Source organism: Gasterosteus aculeatus, chromosome 1 (assembly GCF_964276395.1).
Source record: "Gasterosteus aculeatus chromosome 1, fGasAcu3.hap1.1, whole genome shotgun sequence".
NCBI classification, from domain to species: domain Eukaryota; kingdom Metazoa; phylum Chordata; class Actinopteri; order Perciformes; family Gasterosteidae; genus Gasterosteus; species Gasterosteus aculeatus.
In genome coordinates, this window is record NC_135688.1 from 1,664,579 (window position 1) to 1,684,577 (window position 19,999).

At 48.5% G+C, this 19,999-nt stretch overlaps 1 protein-coding gene across 2 annotated transcripts; it reads left to right on the forward strand.

Annotated features, from left to right (window-relative positions):
- The first annotated feature begins 939 nt into the window (after positions 1-939).
- Positions 940-19,563, forward strand: LOC120816943 (large neutral amino acids transporter small subunit 4-like). 2 transcript variants are annotated; one of them, XM_040172632.2, is made up of 15 exons: positions 940-1,134; positions 3,505-3,722; positions 6,648-6,864; positions 6,951-7,006; positions 7,083-7,159; positions 12,484-12,576; positions 12,680-12,813; positions 13,859-14,070; positions 15,301-15,444; positions 15,622-15,639; positions 15,801-15,927; positions 16,021-16,153; positions 16,524-16,597; positions 16,714-16,837; positions 16,935-19,563. In XM_040172632.2, exons 2-15 carry the CDS (start codon positions 3,563-3,565, stop codon positions 17,094-17,096), a joined length of 1,731 nt encoding a protein of 576 aa, XP_040028566.2. In that variant the 5' UTR covers positions 940-1,134; positions 3,505-3,562; the 3' UTR covers positions 17,097-19,563. The 2 variants fall into 2 exon arrangements, with proteins under 2 accessions (XP_040028566.2, XP_077962920.1); XM_078106794.1 differs by lacking the exon at positions 15,622-15,639.
- The last annotated feature ends 436 nt before the right edge of the window (positions 19,564-19,999 follow it).

Sequence of the window (19,999 nt, forward strand, 5' to 3'; positions counted from 1 at the left end):
GCTGAAGCTCCTGGTTTGTTTCTTTGTGTCTGACGATCATTTAGATTCACCTGCACATCGATATTAACGTGAAACACCGGAGAAGAATAAAAGTGCAACCGGCTCAAACTTCTGCTGCTAGTCCTTCTTCCTCCTCCCTCCCTTCCTCCCCCCTTCTACTCTTTTTCTACATGTGTTGGACGCAGCGTGGTTGAAAAATGTGTATATATTAGCTAGTATTAAAGTACCAGTACTATTTGATATTGAATCCTTCATGGTGTTAAAGAGGAGCTTCTCCCAATTAAAGGATTCAATTCAAAGTATTTATCGGTATTTAGTAATTCAAGCCGCCACTAGGTGGCGCCTTCGTTTAAGAACACTTACTAGTTAGTTTATTCTTTCCTCTTTCCAGACATTCTAGGAACTCCAGGTGTGGAGTTCCTAGAAGGTGTGATGGAAACGGTTTCCATCAAACGGTCCAACTTTTATTGGGTTACAAGACATTAAAATCGCAAAAAAAAACTTCACAAACTAATTAAACTAATTTGTTGTATTAATATTAGGAGTTCATATTATACATTAATTTTAGCCCTGTAGTTTCATTGGCTGGTATTTTATTTTTTGGATTACATAATTACATAATCATATTAGATTCATTGTTTTTGTTTGCAACTTCTATCCCATAATAACCGTTCAGACGTGAACTGGCCCCTTCCTCACACACACACACACACACACACACACACACACACATATGTATATATATATATAAATATATTACATATATGCATATATACATATATGTATGTACATATATATATTATATATATACACATATATATTGGTATGAACATTATGGAACAACACGACCCCGCTGTGATTGGCTGCGGTCGGTCTCTAGCTCAGCCGCGGACCAATCAGCCGGCGCGGTTGTTTGTGTGCGCGACTCCGCCGCTATAAACCTCCGGCAATGAGGGAGACAGGAGGGAGAGAAGGGTGAGAAAGTGTGAGTCAAAGACACCCCCAAAAAAGACGCAGCTGTATTCTGTGTTTCTTTGTTTTCATTTTTTCTCATCGAGGGACATTTGTGGGACATTCGACAGAGGACCGGGCGGCCCTGTTGTCCCGTCCCTCCCTCCCTGGATCCAGACTCAGGTAGGTCCGCTGCGAGGATGCTCCTGTGGAGGACTGCGTTCATTCAGCGGGCAGCACCATGTTACATCTCTGCGGCCGGTGCAGAGACTTCTCCTTCTTCTCCTTCTTCTCCTTTCTCTCCTTCTTCTCCTCCTCTTTCTGTGTTGTTGTTTTCTTTATCGGCTGCACGGGAAACTGGAGCCGCAGCAGCCTCCATCACTCCGATCAACTTTAATCCCATCGCTGATGTTCGTAGAATGACTCATTCCCCCTCTGGTCTTTAACATTGTGCACATTTGCTGTAAATAAATGAATAAAACCTGCTCAGATGTTCAGGTCAGACGAGTTGTTACCATTTATTTCAGTCATTTATCTTCCGTTTCCCCTTTTGTTTTTGCCCCGCACGAGCGCGTTCACGAAAAGCTGCGTGAAAGTTATGATTTAATATTCTGGAATAAAAGCGGCTCTGACGTCACAGAAGCGGTCGAAGGGTGTGTGTGTGGGGGGGCGTGCGTGTGCGCGGTGTTTTTCGTTGCCGTGTTTTGGGTTTTACGTGAACAGTCTTTGTCTCAAACCATCAACGATGGTAATTCCCCAATTCTGTTGTTGATGCTGAACAGCTGAGCGCCTCACGCGTCAAGCCACCGAGAAACTACGCGTCTACTTCCGGAACAGGGCAGCTAATGTCTTCAGAATAAAAGGCAAAGAAAATCAGTCTGAAAACCCGCAGTTGCTTTCTCATACCCAATACATTTTTCTTTGTTCAAAGAATGGCAAATATGGCCGTTTATAGTTCACACAATGATTTACAGCCAGTTTGTATTTCATTTAGCGTCTCCCATACATCTACATCCAGATACATAATTATTTCTCACAAAACCAAGTAATGAAGTTCTTTTATTCTGAAAGGAGTAACCGGAAACATGACATTGTGTGCTCGCTAGCTTCACCTCTTCCATCCTGGGATGCAGATTTGGGTTGGGGGGGGGGGGTTGTGCGGATGGTTTCAGTCCAGTTGAGACCAGTTCCGCCGCCTCTCCTCATTCACCGTTAGATGACTTTGTCTTCTCGTCCAATGGACTCGTGAAAGCGTCCCGGTGAAGTCCGGTTCCTGTTGTCACGCCTTTATATTCGATGGCCGTCAGTGATGAGGATCGATGAGCGGCATCAACTTCGTCTCCAGACACAAACAACACCGCGTTACTAATTTATCCCACAGTCATTACCTGTGAACAACATACGAAGAAAAACACCTGCGAATCATTTGTATTTTAGAACCAGGTCACGTGTAAAGACGTGGTGCCATTTGCTCACTTATTTTACATAAGTTATACATATGTGCCATTGCAATACAGTGAGACGCCATTTTACTTTACACTATGATTCATGACTTTCTTCTTAATATTTTTATTCGTATTTATTGTTCTATCCGGGGCCTTTATCTCGTCGCTGCGCACCGCAGCGCGTCACGGGCAGAGCAGCGCGAGCGCCGCCGGTTGAGCGACGCCTCAGATCGGATCTCGCGCCGCGCCGGTTCGAGCCGGCTGGGGGCTCGCGATGCGTTCACTGGCTGTCGGATTTCACATCTAGTACACTTTGTTCCGGACCAATTCGGCTCTTGTTTGTTTGCACTCGACAGACAACCGCTTAAAGAGTGGGACGTTTGCGCGCGTGTTTTCGTGCAGCGGGGGAGAGGCGGGTAAAATCGTGACCCGTTGGAAAATTGTTAAAACACTAATTTGACCTCGGGTACACGTATTTTTTTAAATCTGTGATTTCTTCATATCTAAATTTAGATTGTTTTTAGTTCATGGATATGATATTTACAGCATAACTGTCGTTTATGTTCTTGTTTTAAAGTCCAGCTAATACACTATTTTTGGCCAACGAAGGCCCCGAAACTATTTCACCCCATAGGACGTGAAACCAACATTAACCTCACGTGCAGCTGCTGCGCGACCAATGTCCCGGTAGCCAGTAGGAGGAGAGCCGACAATCCCCCCAGCCAATCAGATACACAGGGGGGGCGGGATTAAAAACATACTCATAGGAGGGGTTACTTATGCAAGTTAAAGGCTTCAGCTGTTTTTCTTTTTGTGGGAGTCCTCTTCCTCTAGACCTCCAGCATCCTCCTCCTCCTCATCACCAGACAACAACAAAGACATGTTTATGATTTAGGCGCCATCGAAATCAGAAAGCTTCTGATTGGAACAAGAATCCGCTTTAGTAGTCAGATGTTTGTTATGAAACAAAGAGGGAATTTTAAGTAGCTTTGCACTCCGTTATAAGAACACATTTTAGAAACAGTTTTTTGATAAAACATCATAATATCATATCAGGAAGTTATTTGTCATCATTGTGAACAGCTGACCCTCCCGTCTTGTGTTCCAGGCTGCAGCGGCCTGCCAGCCAGGAGGACCAGTGACACGCCGCCTCCCCCCCAGCCGACATGGCTCCCACGCTGGCCACGGCCTTCTCCCGCCGCTGGTGGATGGCGGTGACGGCGGTCATCGAGAACCTGCTGTTCTCCGCCGTGCTGCTGGGCTGGGGGTCGCTGCTCATCATGCTCAAGTCGGAGGGCTTCTACTCCTACATGTGCGAGGGGCCGAGTGAGTCCCCTTTATACCGGCAATATGTAAACCGGCCACCGACAATTCCCACAATGCAACTCGGACTGCCGACAGGTCGCTCGGACATTGGGGTGCTAGTAGCAGCTAACGTAGCTCCAGAGGTCTCGCCTCTCTCTGACTGCACCTCCAGATAGTATTTCCATACACTCTACACACCCGGGAGGGGTTCGTACTAGTGATGTGTCGTTCGTGAACAAATCCTTACAAGGACTCGAGAGTAACAAGTGCTCTCAAAAAAAGATTCGTTCATTTTACCGGAGGAGATTCAAAGAACCGAGTCGGTAAAAAGATCCGAACTTCCCATCACTAGTTCGTACTCTTAGTCCCACCCAGCGTGATTTGATTGGTTGAACCGTAGAATCTGGGCGGGGCTAAATGTGATTGGATGCTAGCTGTGAGCGTTTGTGACACGCCCACTTTTACTACCGAGGCCAATTTCCCGACTTAAAAAATAATTTACTCAGTAAAAACGTCAATTGGCATCAACCATCACAACAGTTTAAAGCCATGACGTCTTAAACTAGCGTTCATCTTTGACTCAAACGGGCTCAACTTGGATGAGAGCGTTGTTGCCCTTGGTTACCTGTTACGTGTGTCTGATACATATTGTATATAATATTCACCTTTAATGAAGATTAAAAAATAAATAATACATTACTAGCAGCAATGCGTATCGCTCAAAGCTAAAGCCAAGTTCACCATCACACGACTGTGGTCCTGACTTCACATTTTCATGTGGAAAAAATATCCGACGGCGAACTGAAAACTAATTACTGAGCCAGCAGCTGACATGTCCTCCTTCCTGTGGAAGCACTTAGGAACTTACTGTATGTAATAACACAGTGATCACATGAGTGACTGCGTTCTAAACTGCACTCTCGGGGCCTTTTGACGAGACGACTTCACGGAAGCACCTCTTGTGTCATGTTTTGGCTGAGACGGCCTGCTGGAGTTATGGAGATTCAAGGAAACACAAACAGTTCTACAGAAGGCCGTTTGTTTTCCATCGTTAAAAAAAAAGAAACCTGCAACAATATTGTTACGGATCCTCTTCTTTTGGACTGAATAAGTCGACATGCCAGCAGGAACATTAAGCTCCATATTTAATAATATTCCATCACTGTGCTGGATCAAAGCAGGGAGCCGCGCTCAGACACACGGCGTTACTTTGCATCTTCATGAAAATAAAAAAATTGCTTCCCGCTCGTAAAGATGAAACCCGGGGAGGACGAGGCGGATTCGCCCGAAGCTCATTTTCACATGGAAGCGACGCAGAGCGATGGAATGAGTCCCGAAAGCCTCTCGTGGATGTTACCGCACATGCGTGGGACATGCGCCCGTCCATCCCGTCCGTCGTGGACGCAGCGTTGTTTAAAGCTGATAATCCATCCATGTTTTATTATAGCTGGTTCATCCGATTAACTTCGGGAGACTTTCGCCGGTGACTCAGCTTCTTCCGCGCTGACCCGCTGAGTGCTGCCGAGTCAGCTATTTGTTTTTTTTGTGTGTCTGGATTCAGGACAAAACGGTCCCACTTCTCCTGGCGTCTGCCTTCACCACGAGGCGGGGAAACGTTCGGCGCAGTGGAGAAGAAAGGAGCATCGATGTGTCACCCGAGTTCATCTCGCCGAAGAGTTTCTGTTCCCGTGGCTTTTCGTGCCCTTTTAGTGAAACTCATCCGGTTGAACCACATGCGTGTGCGTGTTTGTCACACTGCAGTAAAGAGACAGCTGTCATCGTCCCCCTCGTCCCTCTCGTCTCACTCGTGAGCGATGACTCTCACAGGGATTCTCCTCTGACATGAAGCCGGTTTCTGTGAACGTTCTCACTTCTTAATCCCCCGAGTGGCTCCGTGTTTCCTTGTGACCCTCACGGTGCATCAGCTGGTGCGTCCTGCCAATCATTCAGACAGCTGACTGGAGGAGTTTTCCACTTTAAGGAAGGAAAACATGCAGAGAGGAACCCTGAGAACATGTTTAAACAGCAACGTGTTTTGTGGTGTTGGAGACGCCCGGTGAACACCGTGTGGGCGGCCCGGCTCTCCCCTCATCGATCGGGTGGTGGTTTTCACTGCAGTAGTTTGCTTAGTCAGCAGCGAGGAGCCGGGGGGGGGGGGGGGTCGGATGCTGCTGCTGCTTTCCTTCTCCCGGTCCAGCAGTCAGCCCGAGGAGCAGACGTTTGGGCACCAAGCTGCTGTGCTGTTCAGCAGACGTTCATCTCCACCTCGGTTGGACGGCTTGATGAGATGAAGGAACGTTTGCTGGTCCTCTTATCACACGTGTTTGCAGGCTGACAAGCAAAACTAAGGTGATGGGTTGGCTGAGGAGAGCAGCTGGCGTTCCGCTTTAGCTGCTTGTTGTCGTGTAGCTGAATGTCGGAGCTGAATGACCTTTAACAGAAGCCCACCGGTCATTACGGCTCCGTCAAAGGTCTGTTAGACGTCCAGGGAGCCGGTTGATACCGGAGGCAACGGGTCTAATGGAGCAGATGGATGGAAATAGACTCTGTGTGAACTCAGTTGACTGTGTTTACCAGAGATTTGGTGGCCGGGGGGGGGGTGTTACTGAGCGTTCCCCTTCCCCCCCGCAGGGGTTCAGTTGGGACCGTAACTGGGCGCCTGCTGCACATTGTGTTGTGTTGTTTTCCCTCCGGTCGGTTTACGAGACCTTTTAATGAGTCTGCTGGCTTTCTGAAGGGGGGGGGGGGGACGTGGTTCAGGTCTCACCTCATAAGGCCACATCAGAAAGGACCTTGTAGCTTGTAGTTAAAAATAAGCATTTCGTTTCATCGTCATCAGCGATGCTAAATGCTAACAGCAGCTTGCTACCATCCTCACAACATGCTGATGTTTATCATTATGAACTCATCACCTGTAGCACAATAAAGAGTTTTTCTCTCTCGCAGAGAACGGCTCCGCCTCCAACCTCTCCGACGCGTCCACGTCCGCGCCGTCCGACTCGGAGGAGTACCTGGAGATGAACGGGTGGCCCATCTGCAAGGACCAGGACGAGATGCTGAACCTGGCCTTCACCGTGGGCTCCTTCCTGCTGTCCGCCATCACTCTGCCCATGGGCATCGTCATGGACAAATACGGCCCGCGGAAGCTACGACTTCTGGGCAGGTGAGGAGAACGGGAATCCTCCTCTTCTTTTACCGTCGTGTTTTTGTGCGTGTTTGTTTCTAATGAGTTGCTGCGTGCGTTCCTAGTGCCTGCTTCGCCTTCTCCTGCCTCCTCATCGCCTACGGCGCCAATGACCCCAACAGTACGTATGATGTCATCAGGTCAGGCCTCAGCGTGAGCAGCGTGAGCGGGTCACTGATCTCATCCTTCTTCTCCAGATCTGTCCATCCTGATCTTCTTCGCTTTGGCCATGAACGGGTTCGGAGGCATGTGCATGACCTTCACCTCTCTGACTGTGAGTATTAAAGCGTCACCAAGGTTACATCGCCGCTTTGGTTTTTTTTCAAATTAAAGCTGCTTGTCAGTTATTTATTTGGAGAACAAAATGCAGGATGTTTCAAAATACTCCTTCGATGCACATGTGTACAAAACATACCGAGAGACACGAGAGACAAACAGGAAGTGTGCGTGTGTGTGTCTTCACACCCATAATGCACTGCACACACATCCACCCACCCACGCACATACACACCCACACATGCCCGCGAACACACATACACACACTGGTGTGAGCCTTGTCTGTGGGCCTCAACTGACGTTTAGTTTGCACCGCAAACCGTGTGTGTGTTTGGGTGTGCGTTTGTGTGTGTGTGTGTGTGTAGTGTGTGTGTGTTTACCTGTGGGTGTGTGTTTGTGTGTGTGTGTAGTGTGTCTGTGTTTGGGTGTGCGTTTGTGTGTGTGTGTGTGTGTAGTGTGTGTGTGTTTACCCGTGGGTGTGTGTTTGTGTGTGTGTGTGTAGTGTGTCTGTGTTTGGGTGTGCGTTTGTGTGTGTGTGTGTAGTGTGTGTGTGTGTTTACCTGTGGGTGTGTGTTTGTGTGTGTGTGTAGTGTGTCTGTGTTTGGGTGTGCGTTTGTGTGTGTGTGTGTGTTTACCTGTGGGTGTGTGTTTGTGTGTGCGTGTGTAGTGTGTCTGTGTTTGGGTGTGTGTGTGTTTACCCGTGGGTGTGTGTTTGTGTGTGCGTGTGTAGTGTGTCTGTGTTTGGGTGTGCGTTTGTGTGTGTGGATGGAAGTTTAAAGTTCAAGTGAGTCAAAAGCAAATGAATGCAAGTTAACGTGATCGCGACAAAAACATGAAATATTCATAAACATAATATAATATGTATGAAATAAAATAATATATATATATATATATATATATATATATAATATATACGTAATACTGAAACCGTGGCGATGAGAAGGACGTAAATGAGTGAAAATAAACTTCTTCACAGGAAACAGCCTAGTTTGGTTTAAGCAACAAATGGACTTATTCCGGTTTAGGAAAAGACACTTATTATAGACACATGGAGTATTTTTATTTCCGGGTGATTGAAGGTCCCCGGGGTCGGGGTGACCCCCCCTCCGGGGTTCCTGTCCTCCTCCTCCTCCTCCTCCTCCTCCTCCTCCGTGCTTCCTTCCCTGCTCCCTCTAATGAGCACTTAGAGCACAGTTTGACTGCTTCTCCTTCTTATCTCGGAGGAGGAGGAGGAGGAGGAGGAGGAGGAGGGGGAGGAGGAAGGGGAGGAGGGGGAGGAGGAGGAGGGGGAGGAAGAGGAGGAGGTGTTTGATTCCCTCGCTGCTCTACATCTCGTTCTGTAAACAGCTTCATGTTACTTCCTTGCTTAACGTCCTTGAGCTCACACACACACACACACACACATATATATATATATATGTGTGTGTGTGTGTGTGTATATCTACACACCCACAGGCGCACTTGAAGCCCCTCCTCTTGTTCTCGTCTCGTTGGCACGTGTTGGACCCTCCTCTGCTTCCTGGTTTTCGGTCACCCGGTCCGAACCGCTGCTGTGGTCTTAAGTGGTTTCTGTAATGTGTACAGATGTGTGTGTGTGTCCCCCCCCCCCCATCTTTTTGGGGCGTATAGTCCCATTTTCTCCCCCCTGGTTCCATGAGCGTGTTTGATTCGTGTGCGCTCTGCTCGGTGGGGGGACGAGAGCAGACAGGCGGAGGCTTTGTTCCTGTTGTGTTCCTGCTGCAGGCGGAGAAAGTACACTGTGTTTTCTGATGAAACGAGGGGAAAAAGGAGGCCAAAGGTCAAGCGGCGTAAGATTTGAGCGAAGCGGCTGCCGTCGCTGAATGGGCCCATACAGATGTGCAGAGGTCTGCACATTTTGGGGGTCTCCTCTATATATAAGTGTTTGCCCACTGGGGCGAGTCCTCACGGGACAGGACCGGTCCACGCTGGTTCTCTATGGTCCTGTCGCCGGGGCAGATAAATATTCCACTTGCTGCAGCAAAAAAAAAAAAAAAGCCCCTCTTCCTTCTTTCATTTCTGTTCTTTCCTCCCAAAGTTTCCTCTTTCTCCCCCGACCACTCGTCTGCTCTTTAGGCTCAGCGGGTTTTCTCCCTCTGCTCTCGGTCATTTCCACTTCCCTTTTCTACGCTCAGCACTTTGTCCCGAGTGACTTACACAACACCTGCAGCGGGGACGCACGTCTCAGGGGAAACTCTGACTTCGGTTAAAAAGACGCCTTCATTCGCAGGAAAAAAGTGCAACTGGGGATTTTTAGGGTTCTTAAATGATCGCGGAAACTTTTTTGTCATTCTTTAACATTATTAAATAAACCTGAGCCCAGCGAGGGGACGAGCGGTGAAAACAGGACAGACTGTAGAACATAATTTGAGTCTGGCCTGAAGCTCAAATACCAAACACCAGCGTCTCACGTGTGTAAGTGGGTCACGTGGTCATCTGCAAGTTTCAACTGGCCTCAAAGCCCCGACGCCAAGCACCTTTTCAGAGGCATTAACGGGCGGCGACATGGTCGCGAGGGAAGCCGTAGCTTCATGACGCCGCTCAGCTTCTGGCTGGTTGCTCAGGAGCTGTTTGGCCGTTAATGTGTTTAAGTTTGGCCGAAGAAAGGAAAAGGTTTGGAAAAGGTTTGGCCGGCAGGTTGAGAACAAATGTCAGTGGAAACAGTGGTTGACTGAGTTAAACACTGACTTCCCCGGATACTGTTCAAACGGATTCGTCCACCTGCGCCTCCCTGCTCTCTTTCCTCCAGGTGACTGCTCTGAAGCTCGGTGGCTGTCCAAACATTGGGCCCGTCTGTGAGCGCCTGAGAGCGCAGAGAGCCGGCAGGTCGTGTGGACCAATGGATGCACGGGGTCGAAGGTGTTTGCATCTCCCGTATCTTTCTCCTCTGCTGGTTGTGTGTCCGCTGACGCGTAAACGCCACCGCGGATTATTTGTCCTCGACGGATTTGTTATCAACTGTGCACACAAGAACACTGCGATCGGCCTCTCGCCGGCTCCTCCCCCCGGCGCTGCACCCGACCCCACTTCTTCGTTGGTCATTCTGGCACCGCGCCGCGCCGTGAGTTGTTTATTTGGTTTCCTTGGTGACAGAAACTCCCAGAGTGACGTAATCGCTCTAAAGTCTAACGCTCAGCGAGGACCGGGCAGGACGTTTGTGTTGTTTTTTGAATCTGGCGCTGATCACGTCAGCTTTGAGGATGTCGTTTCTCGTACTCAACAGTCAACGTTGTCGCCCGCGTCAGCAGTGGTGTTTCCAGATGAATCTGGTTGACCAAGTTTAGTGTGAGAAACACAACAGAATTTAGGAAGTGACTCATTTGAATTCCATTCCTTTGGTTCTGCACAGATTTTAGTTTTGATTCTATTTTAAATTGAGTTCCACAAGTACTGGGAGTTCTGTGTTATCATGCACTGGATATCTAATTGAGAACATTACACAACCTAGAGCTACATTAACATTAACGTAACTAGTGTACATTCAAGTTGAATGTTCATGAGTCATTTTTATAAAGTCCCTTGAGCCTTGTTTGCTCTCATGGGGACTTCAAGCTTTTTGATTTAATGTCTTCAAAACTGCCAGAGGGCAAAAGGAAATGAATCAAACGTGAACGAGGAGATTTAAATAACTGTAAATCACATCTCGTATTCCCGCTATAGCGGTTTGTGTGTGGACCCAAGTGCGATCACACGACTCCAGGGTTCTTTGACCTTTTATTTAAAGTGGAAACAGCAGGCGGAGGGCTGGTTGGTCCACCGGGAGTCCGGCCAGCGAGTTAAACAGGGACAGGAGGGTCTGCAACAGGAGCTCCATCTGAAATCAAGTGCTGCTGGACAGTCTGGCGTTAAAGCAGAAGAACAACCTGGCAAAGTGTGTGTGTGTGTGTGTGTGAGAAGCAGCAAAAAATTGATTTGGCTGCAAAATATTTAACGTAGATTTCAGGCCTCTTTAAAAACACATCGGCTGTCCTTGAATGATCCCCAGATACATATCAGTGGACCTTTTACCAACTCGGCTATTTGTGACAGACGCGTCACGCCGCAATTGCGCCATTTCCCTCCCGCTGTCGCTCGGCGACCATAAACGCGCTGCTTCGTTGTACTTTTTTTCCGCTATCGAAGCGTCTCTTACCAGAGCGTACGTGAGAGCCGCCGGACGAGGAAGTGAACCCGTTGACTCGGCACATCAAAGGCCCTGGATGTGACCACGTCGGGGGCCTCTCCTCCTACGGGGGGCCGAGGTCACCCCCCTGTGTCGAGTGTCATGGCTGGACTCTTCCAGTTCAGCGCTGCCGCGGAGGGAAAGAAGAGCGGAGGCCCTTGTTATTTCGCATGACGTAGAAATTCTTTTTCCGCAGCTCACCTTTGGTCCAATTAATCCACGGAGGGTTCAGCCAGCTGCCTAACAAGCTGCCCCCCCCCCCTCCCACCCCTTTGCCCCCCCATGGAGAGCACGGCAGCCGGATGAGGCCAAATGAGGACAATGGAAAAGGGATATTTACGCCTGGTGACAATGTATCGCCTGTTGGACCCGTCTCACCCCTGCTGGTGATCCGTAAAAGCTTCATGTGCAAAACGAAACGTGACGCAGACGATGAGTGCGGCGCTCCGTGTTGACGGGAGTGCAGCGCCGCTCTGGTCTCAAGTCGAGGCCCCCGTTACGCAACAAGACTCCTCCGTCTCTGCTCCCGCTCCGCCGGGAACAGTTTGAGCGGCGGTACAGGGTGTACTTTAAGGCCGCGAGCCAAAAGGCAACAGCGTGAAGCAATCTGCCGCGACTTCTTTTGACATTGAGTCATCTTGTGGGTTCTGGCGGATTACGGGGAAAAGATTTCAACCATAAACAGACAGTTGTTCCGTTCCTGGTTTCCTCTTGTAGGACGCGATCCACGCAGACGGCGTCCTCCGAGGCTGAAAGCCGATGCTTCATACGTTAACGCGGCATCCGTAGCGGCCGCCACTATCGCCCCTCTGCTCCCATAGACGTCTATGGGAAAACGACTATTGATTTATTCCCTCAGTGAACATTGTAAACGTGAATTTATGGTCTCAATCTCTAGTTTCAAGTCTTCTTCAATACAGCATGATGTTCATTTAGTAAATTAAGGTCCATTTAGAGTCAGGGGAAGCTGTATGGTCTGTTTCATTATCCATCTTGTTTTCTATTCTTGGCCATAATGAGCTGTGAGGTAATAAAGGCAGGATTGTACCAAATCGAGCAAAGGTATATTTAATTGCTTATGAATTAACTTTTAGATTTACATAACCTAAAAGGGCCCATTGGTACCTGTTCTGTCTCCGCAGCTCCCCAACATGTTCGGAGACCTCAGGTCGACCTTCATCGCTCTGATGATTGGGTCCTACGCCTCCTCCGCGGTCACCTTCCCCGGCATCAAGGTAACGGTTGATCCACGCAAAAAAAAACAGCATCAGACGATTCTGGAACCATCCCCCCAAAAAGTATTTACTCGCTTTGGTCCCCGTCAACTTGTTTCGGTAGGTGATCTACGACCTGGGTGCCACCTTCATCATCATCCTGCTGGTCTGGGCCTCCTGCGCCTGCCTCGTCTTCTTCAACTGCTTCGTCAACTGGCCTCTGGAGCCCTTCCCAGGTCCAGAGGACATGGACTACACGTAAGACGAAGACCCCCACACACACACACACACGCACACGCAGATGTTCCTGTGGCCTCCAGCTATCACAGAGAAGCAGCCATCGCGATGCAAGCGGCTGACCTCGCGGAGGGATTCTCTCTGAGATCAGACAGCTTTCGTTCTCCACAGCGTTTCACACACACACAGTAAATCCCAGCGTTACGCAGCGGAGGCCTGAAGACGGGAAATACTCTAAACCCTGATGATCAACTGGCTTTGCTCTCAATTGTCTGGATCCTTTGTTTCCTTCGGTCTTTTTCCCCTTTTACTCTTTTTCAGCTGAGAAAAGCTCCTCCTTACATTTGACCTTTTTCCATGTTCAGTCTTCTTCTTGTCCACAATGTTAAAAAATTTGCAGTAGTCATAGTTATTATTTTAATAAAAACACACATGATAAGGAAACAATCATATATATATATATATTATATAATAAATATTTGCTTTGATTAAACCATTTTTGGGCATTAATAATGTATTAAAGTTAGTCTTAGTCATAAGAGTAAATTAAAGTCATAATTCCCTTTTCTAATATCTTATTTCATATTGATAATGCTCAGTTGATTAGCTGTTAGCTTCTCGTTGAAGTAAGGCCTGAGACGTCACTGTGAATCTTTTAAGAAGCGAAATGTAAACCAATAACTTTTTTTGTATTTGATCTGATTTTAGTTCAGTTTTGTTCCAAACGTTGCAGCGCGGTTTGCTTTGTTTTTTTTAGCCAAACAGAACTGAGGCATTAAGGCATTAAGGCATTAAGCTAACGTTAAGCTAACGTTAAGATGAGCTCCAGAATGGCGTTAAGCTAGCGTTAGCTTGAGCTCGACGGGGAACATTTGAGGGATTGGCGACTAAAGTAAAGTATTTTAACCGTAAAGTATTTCATTGTCCCAGATAATAATCCAATTTATTTCCCTATTTAGCTTTTCAAAACATTTTTTTTGCCCGATCAGAACACAAGAGCTTTAACCTTCGTTAACGTCGAGCCATGTTCCACCTCCTTCCCTTCTCCTTCCACACGATCCTCCAGGGTGAAGATCAAGTTCAGCTGGCTGGGCTTCGACCACAAGATCACGGGGAAGCAGTTCTACCGGCAGGTGACCACGGTGGGACGGCGCCTCAGCGTGGGCCACTCCATGAAGCAGCAGCAGCAGCAGCCCACCGACCTGGCCTCGCAGGAGGCCAACAAGCTGTGCCTCTCCACCGTGGACCTGGAGGAGAAGTCCAAGGCCAAGGAGGAGAGTAAGTCTTAAGTCCCCCCCCCTTCACAGCCCACGCTCCTCAGGGGCCTCCTGGCTCTTTGACCCCCCGGGTCAGGGACTCCCTGCTGGGGGGGGTCTGGTCACTTTGGTAGCAATTGGGCCGTGTGACGGGTTCTGGTCGTTGTGGTTCGTAAGGTCAAGTGTCATCTGGTTTACGTGTCTGTGTGTGTGTGTGTCTGTCTGTGCGTAAAGTCAGGACCTACATGGTTGGTTTCACAACAGCTGGAGATGTTCCGTCTTTCCGGAGCTTTAAAGGCCCGTAGTACAAACACAAACCCGGCTCACCTCCCATCCCGCTCCAATTTACGACGGCTCATTTTTAGGTAAACAAAAGAGGAGGAAAGAGGGCAGAGGGGGGAGGTGGGGGGGGGGGAGTATTCAGTGAAAAATTTTCACTTGCAAATTAATGAGAAAAAACCTTTTGACATTCTCTGAGATGGCAACACGTCCCTAACACGCCGTGACAAAACACTATGTTGTTTTAGGTGTTTTTCCCATGAAAGAAACGCTATGTTGTCACTCTTTCCGTAACTGTACATTATTTATTTTAATTTTTTTTACCAACAATGGCCCAACACGCCGTCATACTGATGTGTTTGCAGCTTTGAACGTTCCTCAGAGCACCTGATTTTACATTTTTTTATCCCATCGTCAGTAACACACACAACCCTTGTGCTAGTTTGTGATGTGAACTACATTTCGTGCCAGTCTTTTTTTTATTTTATTGATTGCTTGGATTTAAAATAAAACAAGACATAATCGAGCATTTTAGCTACGACTTTGCGCCGCCGACTCTCGAACGAAATATTTAGAACCACTGATGATAACTCATCTCCTCACGTTTGGCCGCCAGCACCAAGGTGAGGAGACCTGTTCCCTGAATAAAGGTGGAAGCCCGTCATGCGAGTAACAGACCTGTCAACCTGACGACCACCGACTGGTCCGTCCCGCGTTTCTGTTTGCACTCACGACTTCCATTAATGATCAACCCCTCCCCACAAAGCCACCTTCCTGAGCTGAGTCCCGCAGCTGCTCGTTGCCACGGCGACCGAGATGTTTGGATGACAGTGGACCTTCTCCGGGGCAGGACGCTTTCCTTAAAAATAAAGCTCATTTATATACATGCTTAAAAAAGTTCAGGCCCTTCGAGCTCGGTGACCTCAGCTCTGATCCGTAACGCCGTCGTCCCCTCTCGTCACTTCCTCCTCAGCTCAGTCCTTCATGAAGAGCATCTTCAGCCCCATCTTCCTGCTGAGCCTCATCACCATGTGCGTGACCCAGCTGCGCCTCATCTTCTACATGGGGGCCATGAACACCATCCTGGAGTCGCTGTCGGACGGAGACCTCAACACAGGTGATACGGTTAACATCTAACCACATATACGTGCCGGGACTTCCCTGCTGGTCCTCTCTAACAAATCCTCCTTCAGCTGCTTCTTCCCGCTCAGCTAAACCGCCTCGTCGCCTGTTGTCTCTCTCTCTCTCCTGCTCTGTCTCTTCCTGGTTACGCTGCTTCTTGCTGCTGTTGCAGTGGAGAAGATGCACGTGGGTAAGAGACCTCTAGGCTTGTAACTTAAAAAGATCTAACCCCTTCAGATGCTCCTCAACCGTCTGTCCACTTTCTGTTTTGCTTGTTTCTTCATTTGAGAGTCGACCCCCTTTGTGAAACGTTAGAAAGGGAATGACCGTTGTTGTTTGCGTGTCTCTCAGTGAGCGTCTACACCTCCATCTTCGGCGTGCTCCAGCTGCTGTGCCTGATCACCTCCCCCGTGATCGGCTACGTCATGGACTGGAAGCTCAAAGACTGCGAGGAGGACGGCGCCAAGGGCGCCAAGAGGTGAGCGCCGAAAAACACCGAAAGAAAAAACACACGCACACGCACCCGGAAGGAAAAAACACAGGACTTAAATTTTTATTCTGCTGCGAACAGGGAGCCGGGTCAGCCCCGTCCTCCCGACAAACACATCCAGAAGATCACCAACGCCACCAGGGCCTTCGTCTTCACCAACCTGCTGCTGGTCGGCTTCGGGGTCAGCTGCATCGTGCCGAACCTGCCGCTTCAGGTACGCCCACGAAGCGGGAGGACAGCTCATTCCAGGCGTGTGCCTTCATCTGAACATAATGTTCAGGCAGGGCCGACTCACATGGCAATGCAGCTCCTGGTGTCACTCGGTCCTGCAGGGACCCCTGATGGACGGCAGAGGCATTGCGTCTTATTTATTCCTCAAGTAGTTGTTTGAACACGTAAATGAGGTTTTATGTGTGATACATTTTCATATATTTACTGAACGGACATCTGAACTTGAGAAGCCACGTTAAAAAATCCAATGTTTTTGGGATACGCAAATGAGGACACTTTTTTTTACCCCTTTTAGTGCCTTTCCTTAATGAAAAGTTATTATTTTTTTCTCTACTTCGTCTTCTGTTCTTCAGATTCTGTCCTTCATCCTGCACACGATCGTCAGAGGCTTCATCCACTCGGCGGTCGGAGGCCTCTACGCTGCTGTGTGAGTGTGGATGACACCGGGAGGTCGCCGGGAGGTCGCTGGGAGGTCGCTCTGAGCTCCTGTTTAGACCAAAGACAGATTGGTCACTTCCATGAAACCTGGTTTGTCCCTCGCAGGTACCCGTCCTCTCAGTTCGGCAGCCTGACGGGGATGCAGTCCCTGATCAGCGCCCTGTTCGCTCTGCTCCAGCAGCCCCTCTTCATGGCCATGGTGGGACCCCTGGAGGGGGACCCCCTCTGGGTGAGCTGCCTCCCCTGATGACCATGTTGGTTTTCATGTTGAACGAGTCGCGGCGCCGCTCTGACCCCCCCCCCCCCCCCCGTCGTTGCTTCCTCAGGTCAACGTGGGCCTGCTGGTGCTGAGCATGCTGGGATTCTGCCTCCCGCTCTACCTCATGTGCCACAGCCGCCACCTGCAGCGCCTGCGGGACGAGCGCGACGAGGACCCCAAGATCTACGCCAAGATAAACGACGGCTCCAAGGCCGAGGCCTTCGTCTGAGACCTGGAGGGGCCGCCTAGGGAGGGAGGGGGGGGCTTCACTCACGCCATCGTTACTGCCAGTGTTTATTTTGTTGGATACGACTCTACGCGCCACTATGACAAGCGGGCCTCGCCCTCCCCAACGCCGCACACTGTGACACACTGGCGCTCGGAGCTCCTGCTCCCCTCGAACGCATCGCCAAACTGAGGGGGGGGGAGAAAGCGGCGGTGGCGGACTTTTTGTTTTTATTTCACACGCATATACTATATAGAATGACTCCTCTACACATCTTCTCTTCCCTCGCCGTCATCCGTATTTCTCTGTGACGATGAACTTGACGAGAAGACAGCTTCGGTAACCACGACGACCTCCAGTTTCTCAAAGGACTCAAATGTCCTCCCGGGAGACAAAAGGAACAGCACGAATCCCCGGACAGCAGTATGTGTAGCATCTGGGACGTGTGTGTGTGTGTGTGTGTGAGAGGATAACACAACACTGCATGATGACCTCTGCTTCCCGTTTTACCGCTCAGACACACACTCACCTTTTTCTATGTCTCTTTCTTCTTTCGTTGTCCTCGGAGGCATGTGGCCGTCACCGTTGGCAAATCTTTGGGAGTAAACGGATACCGGCGCGTTCTGTCAGGGAGTCTCGATTCCGGTCACAGCAATAAGTGCTTCTGTGAGGTTGCCGGGGCAACACAATCGCTTCAACTTGTGTTGCTGTATTTCTAAATCGACACAACAAACGTGAAAGGTGCTGTTTCAAATCGCAACAAATGTTTAGGTGTTTTTTGCATTTGCGCTGTAAGTGGCGACAAATCGCCGCTAAACACAACTCGCAGGAGCCGCTCCTCCTCGGCCCCCAAGACTCAAGTCAGGTTCTCCACTTTCGTTTTTTTATTATTCCTCAGCAATGACCAGCGGCCCCGGCGGCTAAACGTGAATCTGCCTCCTGCGGACGTGAAGATGGTTAAAGACGGCGGCATCTCGAGGAAACATCAATAGCGCTTACCTGTTGTGACTCACAGAGGCACTTCCAAAGACAGCCATGACCCTCAGAGTGCCTCTATGTGTGCAGAAGATGGGAGGAGCCCTCCACCCCTCCACCCCTCCCCCCATCCACTCATCCATTCATCCACTCATCCATTCATCCACTCATCTATCGCTTTCATCCATCTGAATACGACGTCATACATCAGGGCTGAGAGACAAGATGCCCCCCCCCTCGTCCCACCCCCCCCCCGGGATGAAACTAATGCACACGATGCACTTTAGCGCTCCAGATGTCGTAGTAAGCAGAGAAGGCCGCTAGCTGGCACCATTAAAAGAATGTAGACTGTAGATTTTTTTTTTAATTCAATACACCGGAGAGGCGCGGTTATTTTTTTAAGAGCCCAACATATTTTAAGAAGAAAACAAAGATTCATGCTTTGCATGTTTATTATATTGCCTTTAGATGTGCACGGACAGCAGGGGGCGGAGTCTTGTCTCTCGGTTCAAACATAGCCCCTCCCCCTGTGGAGAGAAAGCTCGGCAGTGATTATTCAAACGTGTTTAAACAAGTGAAGCAACTGGACTAAACTATAGCCACCATCACAATGCAGCACGGCAGTTATTGATCTTCATCCGACACCAAACCCTACGACCAAAACGTTGAATTATCAGTAAACCCTCCTCTGATACTGTAGTTCTCTTTTTATTGATAGAACGTTTACATTGTTGTCTCTCTCAGATCTCAAGTGCATCCATTATTTTTTTTTATCAATACTTTCTGTCAGAAATTGAACCCTGACGTCCTTTTTTTAACAGATTTTAGTCACACTTTATTTTTACGATACAGAGACGATTGTCATTTTTCGGGGAAAAAACAAGGAAAAGAAATAAATGGTTTGCGGCTGAGAAATTACATCAATGTTTGTTTTGTGTTTAGAATATACACAAAAGTACAAAAGCAAAAGCACAAATCTTCAGTTTATTTCTTTTTTGCCTTACGTTTGTCGTTTAATATAAAAAACGACGGATTCATCACCGACGCTGTTGAACAGAGACCACCTCTGATGCTGTACTTCACCCTGAAGCTATAAATCGTGGGTGATGACGTCTTCACCTTGCTCAGTTAAAGACAAAAAAAAATGAATTCCCTCAAAACTGATGGACACTTTTCTTCACCTTAAGGGCCTCAGCTGAGCCCGGCCTCCTCCAGTAGGAAAGATTCTGCAGTAGTTTGTTCCATCGATGGATTTATTGATTAATGGCGTGTTCTCTGATGATGGGAAATGCATGTACCCTTGTATCTTTGATTTCTACCTTTTTTGCTTCTTTTTTCTTTATGCCCTTCCTGCTCATGTTTACGGGAATGTGTATTTTCATGATCTTATGTTGTATATTTGTTTTTTGGTCTTGCACCACAGTATAGCCACTATCATGGACATTTCAAAAAAAGATCAATATACAAAGCAAAATAAACACCACAATTTGTATAATGTGCTTTTTGAATATTATTTTAAACGATGATGTCGTAGATTCTCGAGAATTCTTTCCTCAGAGCAGCAGAGGTCAGACTCTCCCTGTAACAACCCATCCAGTGACACAGTGACAGTTTGAAGGTGTGACAGGTCGGGCGACCGCTCCCTCAGAGGAGAGAAACCGGTCGAGCCCAATAACCACCGCGGACGTATTTTCTGCCTCGACCGGTTCGACGCGCAGCTTCCATTGTGGAGAAGAACGAGTTTGGGCCAAAGACTCACGTCAGATAGAATCATATCTCCCCACTAGGCACGATTAAATAAAGGCGCGTGATTCTTTTTTGCCACACTGAAGGGAATGTTTGATGTTTGACCTAATAGTCAAACCGCTAATATATCATATTATTATTTATTTTCCTGTTTTAAATTATGATTCATGTTATTGTAAGTAAGT